Source organism: Rosa rugosa, chromosome 1 (assembly GCF_958449725.1).
Source record: "Rosa rugosa chromosome 1, drRosRugo1.1, whole genome shotgun sequence".
NCBI lineage: Eukaryota > Viridiplantae > Streptophyta > Magnoliopsida > Rosales > Rosaceae > Rosa > Rosa rugosa.
This window is the reverse complement of record NC_084820.1, coordinates 64,553,409-64,564,809: the sequence shown is the minus strand read 5'-3', so window position 1 is coordinate 64,564,809 and position 11,401 is coordinate 64,553,409. Positions and strand designations below refer to the sequence as shown.

Here is an 11,401-nt window from a genome sequence, read left to right as displayed (position 1 = left end):
GTTACCAAATTCTGAGGAGTGGGTATCAATTTATGCTTAATTGCTCCGCATATAGTCCCTCTGACCATATTTTCTAAACGAACCAGAGCCAATCCGAATTGGTCTTGTAAAAGATCGGCGACAGACCGAATACGTTTATTTTTCAAATGATTCATATCGTCAAGTGTACCCATTCCAAATTTCATTCCAATCAAATGATCCGCGGCTGCCAATATATCTCGCGGTAACAAAAATGTGTTGTTCTGAGGGATATCAAGATTCAGCCTTCGGTTCATATTTCGTCGACCAATCCTTCCTAACTCACATCTTTGTTGAAAGAATTTTTTTTGTAATTCCTTACATAAGGATTCAGAAACTACCGGATCTCCGCCTACACAAGCAAATTGTTGATAAAACTCCAAAATGCCGTTGTTCATGAGCCTCCTTTGGTTTTTGATTCATTCAACTCTTTGATTTTCCGATCCGAAACGAGGAAGAAGAAAGGAACAAAAAAAAAACAGGTAACTCGAAATCGAATTATGAAAGAAAGGTTTCGTTGCAATAAATCAATATAGTAATAATAACAATATATTAAATTAATAAGTAAGTAATATAATGATTTCTAACTATATTACTCGATTTAGAATTTAAAATTGCCGTACAGCATTTAATTTTTATTTAAGTATCTTGTATGATATTGTTGCCCCAACCATCACATTTTACTCTATTTTTTATTAATTTTATTTAAATTTGAGCCTGGCCCGAATTACTAGTTTCACAGAGGGGGCATCCCCTTTTTGTTTTTCTAACGTATATTCGAAAAAAAAAAAGAAGGGAAGGGATTAGTTACAGATATTTGATTCTATCTCTAATCCTCTTCCCCCCCCTACCATATCAATAACTAGAATGAAAAAAAGGGGAATATCAACGCATCCGGAAAAAAACGATTGATCTCTATCAATAAACCTGCTAAAGACCCGAACCATAGAGTACTTACTACCGGTGCCACGGAGAGATATGTTTTTAGATCTCGCATTTTAAATTCTCCTCCTTCTTTATTATTTCTAATACATAATGCTAATACATATATAACCAGATGTGTATATGTACTTAATGACTGACCGCTTGTATTTGTACGCGGAATTCCTAATTCAAGTTGAAATGTACAAAATAGATCGTACTTTTCTGAATCTTAAAAGAAACAAATATGCCCCTTTAGGCCAGAAATTCTCGAAAAATAGTCATTTTTTACAGGGTCACATATTTATTTCATACTTTAATATAATAGAAATATATTAGAAGTCTTTTACTATTTTTAATATAATTATATGTTATATGAGACCAAAAAGAAGAAATGACAAGATATTTGTGTATATCAATGGAAGAAATAAAGATATGGAAAACAAAACAGGGATTCTCTACAATGACACTGTAGACCAATTGAAAGGGATGTAGCGCAGCTTGGTAGCGCGTTTGTTTTGGGTACAAAATGTCGCGGGTTCGAATCCTGTCATCCCTACCTATTACTTATCTTCTGAACAGTAACGGGGGATCAATTGAGATCGATTAAAAGAAAATTGGATATACATAAAAAATCGTTAATTTTATGATAGTATATATGCAAGACGTATTGGGGTCACAAAATATTCATTGTGATAATAAAGCGCTCTTAGTTCAGTTCGGTAGAACATGGGTCTCCAAAACCCGATGTCGTAGGTTCAAATCCTACAGAGCGTGATTCTGTGTTCTTGTTAGTCGCGCTAGGTCGAAAATTACCACCGAAAAAATGAAACCAATCTAATTTTGACCTCCCGCGAATTAAAGGAAGTAGGAGGTCAATCAAAAAAGGGATGTTAATTAATCAAAGTTCCAACTGATCACCACGTCTGTATTGTAAATATGCAGTTACAAATAATCCAGCCAAAGTAATAGGAATTAGACCCAAGACGATTCCAAATAGAAAAACTTCAATCATTTCAATTTGTTTGAGAGGGGAAAGGGGAGGTAATATCTATGCTTAAATATAAATAGTAATCCGTATTGACTCTAAATCTCAATGACCAAAAATTGGAAATTGATACGGTAAGGAACTATAGAATATATGAACTATCACAGAAATATTTTTGTATGAATTGTTCATTTAATTAATTTCAAATAAGTCGTATCTTGCTCAAGCCGATAAATAGAGCTGAGGTTATAGTCAAAGCTGCTAGTAGAAAACCGAAATAACTAGTTATAGTAGGCATGAAAGGGCTAAATGAAATATGTTCTTTTTCTACATATGTTTAGAAAGTACTTCCCTAAGTTTCCATTTTTGAAAGATACGAGGATAGGCAAAAATACCAACCAATTGAAAGGATAAGTTCCAATCGAAAGGATAAGTTCAATTGAAAGTTTTTGATTCATCAAGTATTATAGAGGATATTAACAAAAACAAAGTAACAGAAGTAAGAAATCAATTCATCATCTGGGACATTTACGCATCCCGCAATTTCGAATCAACAGATTCGTTGGTCAACTCTTGAGTTGAATAAACTAATATACGTATATAACTAATATAACTAATATATGTATATATAGAATATTCCAAATTCTAAATCTAAATAAAGTAATAATTACGAACTTTTTTTATAACTTCATTCAAAAATGAAACTTTCTTTTGGAATAAAATTGAAAAAGAATTTGGATCGTTTTTTATTGTATCAAAATATCGAATATTTTTTTCGAACGACCAGTGAACTCAGTAGTGGTTCATTCACATAATTTCGTGATTGAAAAGAAAAAAAGTATCACATGACCAGATCAATCAAAACTCGGTTTTACATTTTGTCCTTTCATATCCCTAAGCTCCCTCCTTGTAATTAGGTCAAGAAGGATCCCCTTTGTTTGGGTCTAATATAACAATGCGTGCATCGCCAATATTGATTATTCTTTTATTTATTCGTTGTTCTCTTTCTTTCATGAAATACTATCTACTATTAGTACTGGGCGACTAACCAATTCTTAAAAAAAAATTCTACAACCACAAAAAGGATATCTTTTCTTTAGATGTTACATCTAATTGAATCGTGAGAATATGATAAGCTCCTTCAAAAATTATTGGAAAACAACCCGTTGTATTTACATTTTACCTGATCTTCGGTTCCGAATCCAAAGCCAATAATGAGGAAACCTTATACTATAAGTAAGTTTATGAACTTTCTATTTAATGGTACAAAATTCTAGATCGACACGCAACAAGAAAAGAATAAAGAAATTATCTAACACTTCATTTCGATACTGATTGTGAAATTGCATTGCTGTGTCAGAAGAAGGATCGCTATACTGATTCGGTATACTCTAAAGACACCCTTGGTACAATATTGACGATCTCACAAAGATTTGATTTCAGTGAATTTCCATTTACTGATTTCATCTTTTACGGAATCGACCCCCCCGACTGTACAAGAATATGCGGAGCTCAACATGTCTGGAAGCACAGGAGAACGTTCTTTTGCTGATATTATTACCAGTATTCGATACTGGGTCATTCATAGCATTACTATACCTTCCCTATTTATTGCGGGTTGGTTATTCGTCAGCACTGGTTTAGCTTACGATGTATTTGGAAGCCCTCGTCCAAACGAGTATTTTACAGAAAGCCGACAGGGAATTCCCTTAATAACTGGCCGTTTTGATTCTTTGGAACAACTCGATGAATTTAGTAGATCTTTTTAGGAGGCCCCAATGACTATAGATAGAACCTATCCGATTTTTACAGTACGATGGTTAGCTGTTCACGGACTAGCTGTACCTACCGTTTCTTTTTTAGGGTCAATATCAGCAATGCAGTTCATCCAACGATAAACCTAATCCGAATCATAGAGCTATGACACAATCAAACCCGAACGAACAAAGTGTTGAATTGAATCGTACCAGTCTCTACTGGGGGTTATTACTCATTTTTGTACTTGCTGTTTTATTTTCCAATTATTTCTTTAATTAAAAAAAATAATAAATACTAAAAATATATAGTAGGAATTCTCTTAGCCCATTCGGAAAGATATCATCTCATAATTATCTATGGCTGTTTATGTCTCTAGCACGACCACTTGAAAAAATGTGGAGGAAAGTCGGGCAAATGGCCGATACTACTGGAAGGATTCCTCTTTGGATAATAGGTACTGTAACCGGTATTGTTGTAATTGGTTTAATTGGTATTTTCTTTTATGGTTCATATTCCGGATTAGGTTCATCTCTGTAATAACCAGATGAACTGGGTTATAGACATGAAAGCATAAGAACTCAACGGGACCTACCCCCTCTTTCCTTGTCTGATTCGAGGGGGATCCCGTTGAGTTCTTAATAATCATAATATTTTTTTGTATAAATGTTTCAAAAAAATCCACATTTTCTTATGATTGATGTTTTGAAAAATGCACTTCATTAATTGATTCAGAACATCTTTTACTCAAAAGTATCTGCGAATACTTTAAAAATTAAAACAAAGAAGGAATCACTCGATTTCTGTTTTTTGGATGACTCACAATTCTATATAGTTCTATATATGGATTTCTATCGATTAGATATCATGCAAACCCTTTCTATACTAATAAAATAGAACCTTACTTTCTTTAATCTTAATCTAATCAAAGTTTCCTTTTTTCTATTTTAGAAGTTCATTGAAATTGAAGAAGTTCTATTTGTTCAATAAATTGACCTATATTTTTGTTTGTCCACTACTTAACATGATAAATCGAAAAAAGGTTATGATAAACCGAAAAAAAATGGAACCTACGAATAGGAATTTTTGACGAATAGGATCAAGAATCATTATTAATTCGACACAAGAAAGGGTTGTGGAAAATCCCTTTTCTTGTGTCAAAGACTAGGAGACGCACAACCCCCCCCCCCCCCCCCCCCTAAACCCTTTGTTCCTTTCATTTATACTTTGGTTTATATTATCCGCTTATTTATCTTTTGTTTTTATTCTATTCAAATATAAAACTACGGATTCATTCTATATCACTTCGATTTGGATTGAAAAAACAAAGAAGAGATAAGTAAAATCAAATAGTCTTCTTCACAATATACACATCATGACCAGTATAAGTAATTCCCGAAATCCGAAAAAAGAAACAAACAAAATTTTTTTGATCATACACAATTACATAATATAATTGCCAACAACAATTTATAACAACAATTTATTTCTTTTTAGAGTTTGATGTTGAAAAATTCGCGGATCTAGAAATTCATTTCGGACAATTGAACTTTCTCAAACTGTTTCTTTTTAAGAACCAAAAAGATTTGTGCAAAAATAACAGATGCCAAGAAAAGCAAAAGGCCTTGGACACGTAATGGATCTTGAAGTACTACTTCTGCATCCCCCTGACCAAATCCGCCCACATTAGGATTACTCGTTAATGGTTGATCAAGTTTGATGGATTCGCCCTCAGAAACAAGAAGTTCCGGCCCTGGAGGGATAATATCAACCACTTGACGCCCACCCGATGCCTCCACTATGGTTATTTCGTATCCCCCTTTTTCTTTTCGTATGATTTTGCTTACTATACCTGCTGCTGTAGCATTATAAACATTATTGTTACTCTTGCTCCCGTCGGGATAAATCTGACCCCTTCCTCTGTTCCCACCTACGTATATGGGATATTTTAAGAAGTGAACATCTTTCTTAGTAGCGGGGTCCGGGGAAAGAATAGGAAAGGTGATTTCACTATATTTCTGACCAGGAACAGGACCTATCACAAGAATATTTTTTTTAGTAGGCCGGTAACTTTGAAAAGACAGATTTCCTATCTTTTCTTTAATCTCGGGCGAAATACGATCGGGCGGGGCTAGTTCAAACCCCTCGGGTAAAATAAGAACAGCCCCCACATTCAAAGCGCCTTTTTTACCATTAGCAAGAACTTGTTTCACTTGCAGATCATAGGGAATTCGAACAACTGCTTCAAATACAGTATCCGGAAGTACTTTTTTTCTGTATTTCCGGAATATGAGTGTGTGACTTGGTATAATTGATCCTATGGCTAGTACAGAGAATAGATCTGTCATCTTGATAGAGATGGTTTTACTTCGTCGGATATTCGTTTTAGTATCTGGAGCACGGAATATATGAAATAGATTACTATAGATTACTAAAGTATTAGAACTATGATTCATACTTAATAGTCAGACCTCGTGGCCGGACTTCAAAATTTTTTTAAAAGAGTTAGAAGTTATAAATAGAAAGATTTTGATTCTTTCAAACTTCCGTTTATGCTTATTTTGATCAAAGGACAAAGATTTCTTTTGATTTTTCGTCATTAGATCTAGTCATTGAATAAGTGATGATCCAACGGTTCTTAACTCAGGGAATTTTGGGACTTAGTTTGAGAAGGTTTTATTGAATCATCGTGGTTCTAGTATGAATCTGAGGTTTTAATCGATTCATAGGGTCTTAACAAGAGAATTCCTATCAATAAAAAAAAACAGCAGTAAAGCCGCATTACACATAAATAACAACAAAGAAAATAGGTAAATAGAAGATTCAAGAGGCCTATAACGATCAATATAGAGACGAATGAGCCGACTTGATTTTTTGGCATTATAACCACAAAGAATAGTTTTCGGGTTTTTTATTCTTTCATATCTTAAGAAAAAATGGAATCATAGAATTAATAAATTTTAAACTTTCTATTCCACACATCCGTTAGAACTATAGTATTGGGGTGTTTCTGTTTGAGCCGTACGAGATGAAATTTTCATATACGGTTCTCGGGGGGGGGGGGGGGGGGGGGGTCTCCTTGGTTTACCTATCTCAATAAAATCTATGATTGGTTCGAAGAACGTCTTGAGATTCAGGCAATTGCAGATGATATAACTAGTAAATATGTTCCTCCTCACGTCAACATATTTTATTGTCTAGGAGGAATTACGCTTACTTGTTTTTTAGTACAAGTAGCTACGGGGTTTGCTATGACTTTTTATTATCGTCCGACCGTTACAGAGGCTTTTGCTTCTGTTCAATATATAATGACTGAAGTTAACTTTGGTTGGTTAATCCGATCAGTTCATCGATGGTCGGCAAGTATGATGGTCCTAATGATGATTCTGCACGTATTTCGTGTGTATCTCACTGGTGGTTTTAAAAAACCTCGTGAATTGACTTGGGTTACAGGTGTGGTTTTGGGTGTATTAACCGCATCTTTTGGTGTAACTGGTTATTCCTTACCCTGGGACCAAATTGGTTATTGGGCAGTAAAAATTGTAACGGGCGTGCCTGATGCTATTCCTGTAATAGGATCGCCCCTGGTAGAGTTATTACGAGGAAGTGCTAGTGTGGGACAATCCACTTTGACCCGTTTTTATAGTTTACACACTTTTGTATTACCTCTTCTTACTGCCGTATTTATGTTAATGCATTTCCCAATGATACGTAAACAAGGTATTTCGGGCCCTTTATAAGGAAGACTCTATACCATTAATATTTTGAATCAATCATTTATCACTTGGGGTAGGAACAACAGTATTTCATTGCTACAAATATGGATTATTGAAAAAAAATAAGACATGTATTTGGATATTTCTCTTCAACTCTACAAAAATCTATATTTTTGACACTTATAGTTGAAGCGAATTCTCCGAAAATAAAATGGATTATGGGAGTGTGTGACTTGAACTATTGATCGGGCCGTGCAGATATATGTCTTTATCTGCCACATTTGAATTTACAACAAAAATGTGTCTTTGTTCCAACCATCGCGTAAGCCCCATACAGAGGATAGGCTGGTTCGTTTGAAGAGAATCCTTTCCATGATCAGACCCGGTCGTGTCGTATATGATATGAACTGGCTCCGTAAGATCCAGTAGAATAAGTGATTGGCATAATCCAGATTATGCTTTATCTATTGCATTTACTAAATAGTATAGAAATGTATTCATTTCCTCTGCATTGACTCGATTTATGTATGATACTATCGGAGTGAAACAAGGGATCTAAAGAAGAACAGAGGCTCGACTATATTAGTAACAAGTAAATCCTTTGTATGTAAAAAGCCTCGATAGGGGGATAAAGGCCAATTGCAAGGTCTGAGACGACCCATAAAGCACTTGATTATAATCAACGTTGTAAGCCTACTTGGGTATTGAGCATTTATCTGTAAGGTCCGAATTCCTTGCAATGGGTAGTTGTTACACCTGCGAAAAGGGAATCTGATGAATTTTTTCTTACATAGAATCATTCATATATGTGTGGATAACATATCCATTTTTTTATATGGATCCGATCCATTTGGTTCCGTTGATTCATGCTCGAGCTGGATGATGAAAAATTATCATGTCCGGTTCTTTCGGGGGATGGATATAGAATAATTCACCTATCCTAATAACAAAAAAACCTGACTTGAACGATCCTGTGTTAAGAGCTAAATTGGCTAAAGGGATGGGTCATAATTATTATGGAGAACCCGCATGGCCAAATGATCTTTTATATATTTTTCCAGTAGTAATTTTAGGTACTATTGCATGTAACGTAGGCTTAGCTGTTTTAGAACCATCAATGATTGGTGAACCCGCGGATCCATTTGCAACTCCTTTGGAAATATTGCCTGAATGGTATTTCTTTCCCGTATTTCAAATACTTCGTACAGTGCCAAATAAGTTATTGGGTGTTCTTTTAATGGTTTCAGTACCCGCGGGATTATTAACAGTACCTTTTTTGGAGAATGTTAATAAATTCCAAAATCCATTTCGTCGTCCCGTAGCGACAACCGTTTTTTTGATTGGTACTGCAGTAGCTCTTTGGTTGGGTATTGGAGCAACACTACCTATTGATAAGTCCCTAACTTTAGGTCTTTTTTAAATTGATTTGATTGTTAAAAAAAAAAATAGATTATGACATGTGTATCTAGGGAATCGTCGCTTCAAAGTGGATTTTCCCTAGATACATCTATTCAATTTAATTTTTGGCCTATTCCGAATATATGGATTGTGCTAAAGATTTAAAACAAATTTTATCTTTTTAGACAAAATCTTAGAAAAAAAAACATTTAAATTTAAAATTTATTCGAAATGCTTTTTTTTTTCTAGAATATTCAATATATGTTTTACATCTTCTATGCGCAAATGTTTCATTTTTATAAGATCTTCTTGACTGTTATTCAAAAGGTCCAATAATGTATGTATGTTGGACCGTTTGAGGCAATTATAGACCCTCGGGGGCAGTTCTGAGTGGAGCTGGGAAGGATATCTTGATTCGAGTTGTAGCCCAGGCATTACCAACCTATGCTATGAGTGTGTTTCAATTGACAAAGAGCTTCTGTGAGGATTTGGAACAGATGTGTGCCAGATTTTGGTGGGGAACTACTTTGGATAAAAGGAAGATACATTGGAAGTCTTGGAATGCTTTGTGTAACCCAAGGGAGGAAGGCGGTTTGGGATTCCGGAGCCTTTCAAATTTCAATTCTGCAATGCTAGCAAAACAAGCTTGGCGGGTGATTCATCATCCGGAGTCGCTTATTGCACGGATTTATAAAGCTAAGTACTTCCCGGGATCTTCTTTTTGGGAAGCTCCACCCCATGCTTCTCCCTCATATTCTTGGATGAGCATTGTCTCCACAAGGGCTTTCTTGAAGGAAAGCTCATGCTGGCAGATAGGTAGTGGGGAGGACGTCAACATTTGGTCAGATTGTTGGATTTCTGCTTTGCAGGCTGGGCGGCCGAGTAATAATGTTCCAGCTATGGGGGTAGTCAACAAAGTCAGTGAGCTGATTTCGGCGACCGGAGTTTGGAATGATGTTCTGATCAGAAGGTTGTTTGGTAGGGAGGAAGCAGAGATTATACTAAACATTCCCCTCAGCCGTAGGACGATGCTTGATAGATTGGTGTGGAAGTTGGAAAAAAAACGGTGAGTTTTCCGTTAAAACGGCTTATCGTTTTTCGTTTTCTCATTCTTCTAATCGTATTCCATTTACTCTTAGTGTGAATGAGAGTTTTTGGAAGAGAATTTGGAAGGTGTTGATTCCAAATGCAGCAAAAGTTTTTGCTTGGAGGGTGAGTCATGATATTCTACCTTCACTGGAAAATTTAGCTACGAGGCATGTTCAGGTGGACTCTCAAGGATGTGTTTTGTGTGAAGGTAGTAGCGAGTCCACTCTACATCTTTGTAGAGACTGCCCGTTTACGAGACAAGTGTTACAAGGTCATGTGATGCTACGGCGGACCTGTTTTGCTCCCCAAGTTGAAGGGTGTGATTTGTTGACATGGTTTCATTACTGTGTGAAGTCCTTGTCTCTTACAGATTTGGGTGCGTTGATCTTCTTACTATGGACTATTTGGAAAGAAAGAAATTCATGAGTCTGGGAAGGAAAGAAAGCTTTGGCTTGTGATGTTATGCTTAGAGCTGCTGCTCAGCTGCAAGAATTTCAAGCCCACAATACCAAGCCCAGGCTTGCTAGTGCTCGAAGTAGAAGAGTGCACAAATGGGTGGCTCTTCCAGCTGGTTTGTTAAAAATCAATGTTGATGGCTCTTTTCATCATGAAACTAGGAAAGGAGGTTTTGGCTTTGTAATTAGAGATTCAAGTGGTGTAATGGTAGCTGGTGGGGCTGGTCCCTTGAGTGGGTTGATCTCATCAGAACATGCAGAAGTGTTGGCGTGTAGGTATGCCATGAATTTTGCATTTGATCATGAATTTGTTCCAGCTTTATTGGAGACTGACGCACAAGAGGTGCAACGCCAACTCGTTTCCCAGGCTAGTCTCAATACTTCCGCGTTAGGACGTTTGTATGAGGATCTGAATTTACTCTTGGGTTCTCATAATAATTTGAAAGTTAGTTATGTTAGTAGAAAGGCAAATGTAATTGCCCATATGTTAGCTGCACATGGTAGTAATCTTGTGCAGGATTGCTTTTATGTTTCGATGCCTAGTTTTCTAGCAGCTGCTGTTGCAGCGGAGATTCCTGCTTTGTAATCTAAATTTTATCAATAAAGGGCTTACCTCCTTCTTTCAAAAAAAAAAAGATACCGTCTAATTAGTAGACTAGATAATATTTCTTCTTCTTTTTTGTCTATTTTTGTTTGCCTTTCTTTTGGGTCAAAGTTCACGAAGTTTGCAAAATAACACAAATAAGTCCAAGGAATATAAAAAGCTTCTTTCTCTCTGCTCTCTCTCCTTGCGTCTACTAGCTAGGGTTAGGGCTAGGGTTTGGTTAAGCGCCAGCATTTTCATGGCAGCTATTGCCAAAAGATGGTAAGCTTGGCTTCGAGGCTCTCATTGAAGGACGGTGAGGATCTGGTGGACCTCGGTGATCTCAAGAACCCGGGGAAGCCTTACCTCTCTCGTAATCACTTCATAGTATCTCAATCACTTCATAGTAGGGCGGTTGAACTCTTGTCAATAGGTAAATATCGATTCTTTTCAGAGTGTGATTTGCTCTATGTGGCGT

General features: G+C 36.1%; 3 protein-coding genes and 2 non-coding genes across 5 annotated transcripts in view; 3 read left to right on the top strand and 2 right to left on the bottom strand.

Annotated features, from left to right (window-relative positions):
- LOC133732922 (DNA-directed RNA polymerase subunit beta) overlaps positions 1–416 on the bottom strand; it is a 2,694-nt gene extending 2,278 nt beyond the window's left edge. Inside the window, exon 1 of the mRNA XM_062160537.1 lies at positions 1–416. This exon is cut by the window's left edge and continues 2,278 nt beyond it. Coding sequence (XP_062016521.1) covers positions 1–416 — 416 coding nt within the window.
- A 1,008-nt stretch (positions 417–1,424) lies between these two features.
- TRNAP-UGG (transfer RNA proline (anticodon UGG)) lies at positions 1,425–1,498 on the top strand. Its single transcript has one exon. It is a non-coding gene; the product is annotated as a tRNA-Pro (tRNA).
- Positions 1,499–1,642: 144 nt separating this feature from the next.
- TRNAW-CCA (transfer RNA tryptophan (anticodon CCA)) lies at positions 1,643–1,716 on the top strand. Its single transcript has one exon. It is a non-coding gene; the product is annotated as a tRNA-Trp (tRNA).
- A 3,164-nt stretch (positions 1,717–4,880) lies between these two features.
- LOC133732911 (cytochrome f) lies at positions 4,881–6,030 on the bottom strand. Its single transcript, XM_062160528.1, has one exon. The coding sequence runs from the start codon at positions 6,028–6,030 to the stop codon at positions 5,206–5,208; it is 825 nt and encodes a 274-aa protein (XP_062016512.1). The 3' UTR covers positions 4,881–5,205.
- Positions 6,031–10,347: 4,317 nt separating this feature from the next.
- Positions 10,348–10,926, top strand: LOC133732905 (uncharacterized). The gene has a single exon (XM_062160519.1). The coding sequence runs from the start codon at positions 10,348–10,350 to the stop codon at positions 10,924–10,926; it is 579 nt and encodes a 192-aa protein (XP_062016503.1).
- The last annotated feature ends 475 nt before the right edge of the window (positions 10,927–11,401 follow it).

Bases quoted from the DNA above. Each gene is read 5' to 3' on its own strand.
- LOC133732911 (XM_062160528.1), bottom strand. From the start codon at position 6,030: ATGACAGATCTATTCTCTGTACTAGCCATAGGATCAATTATACCAAGT.
- LOC133732905 (XM_062160519.1), top strand. From the start codon at position 10,348: ATGCTTAGAGCTGCTGCTCAGCTGCAAGAATTTCAAGCCCACAATACC.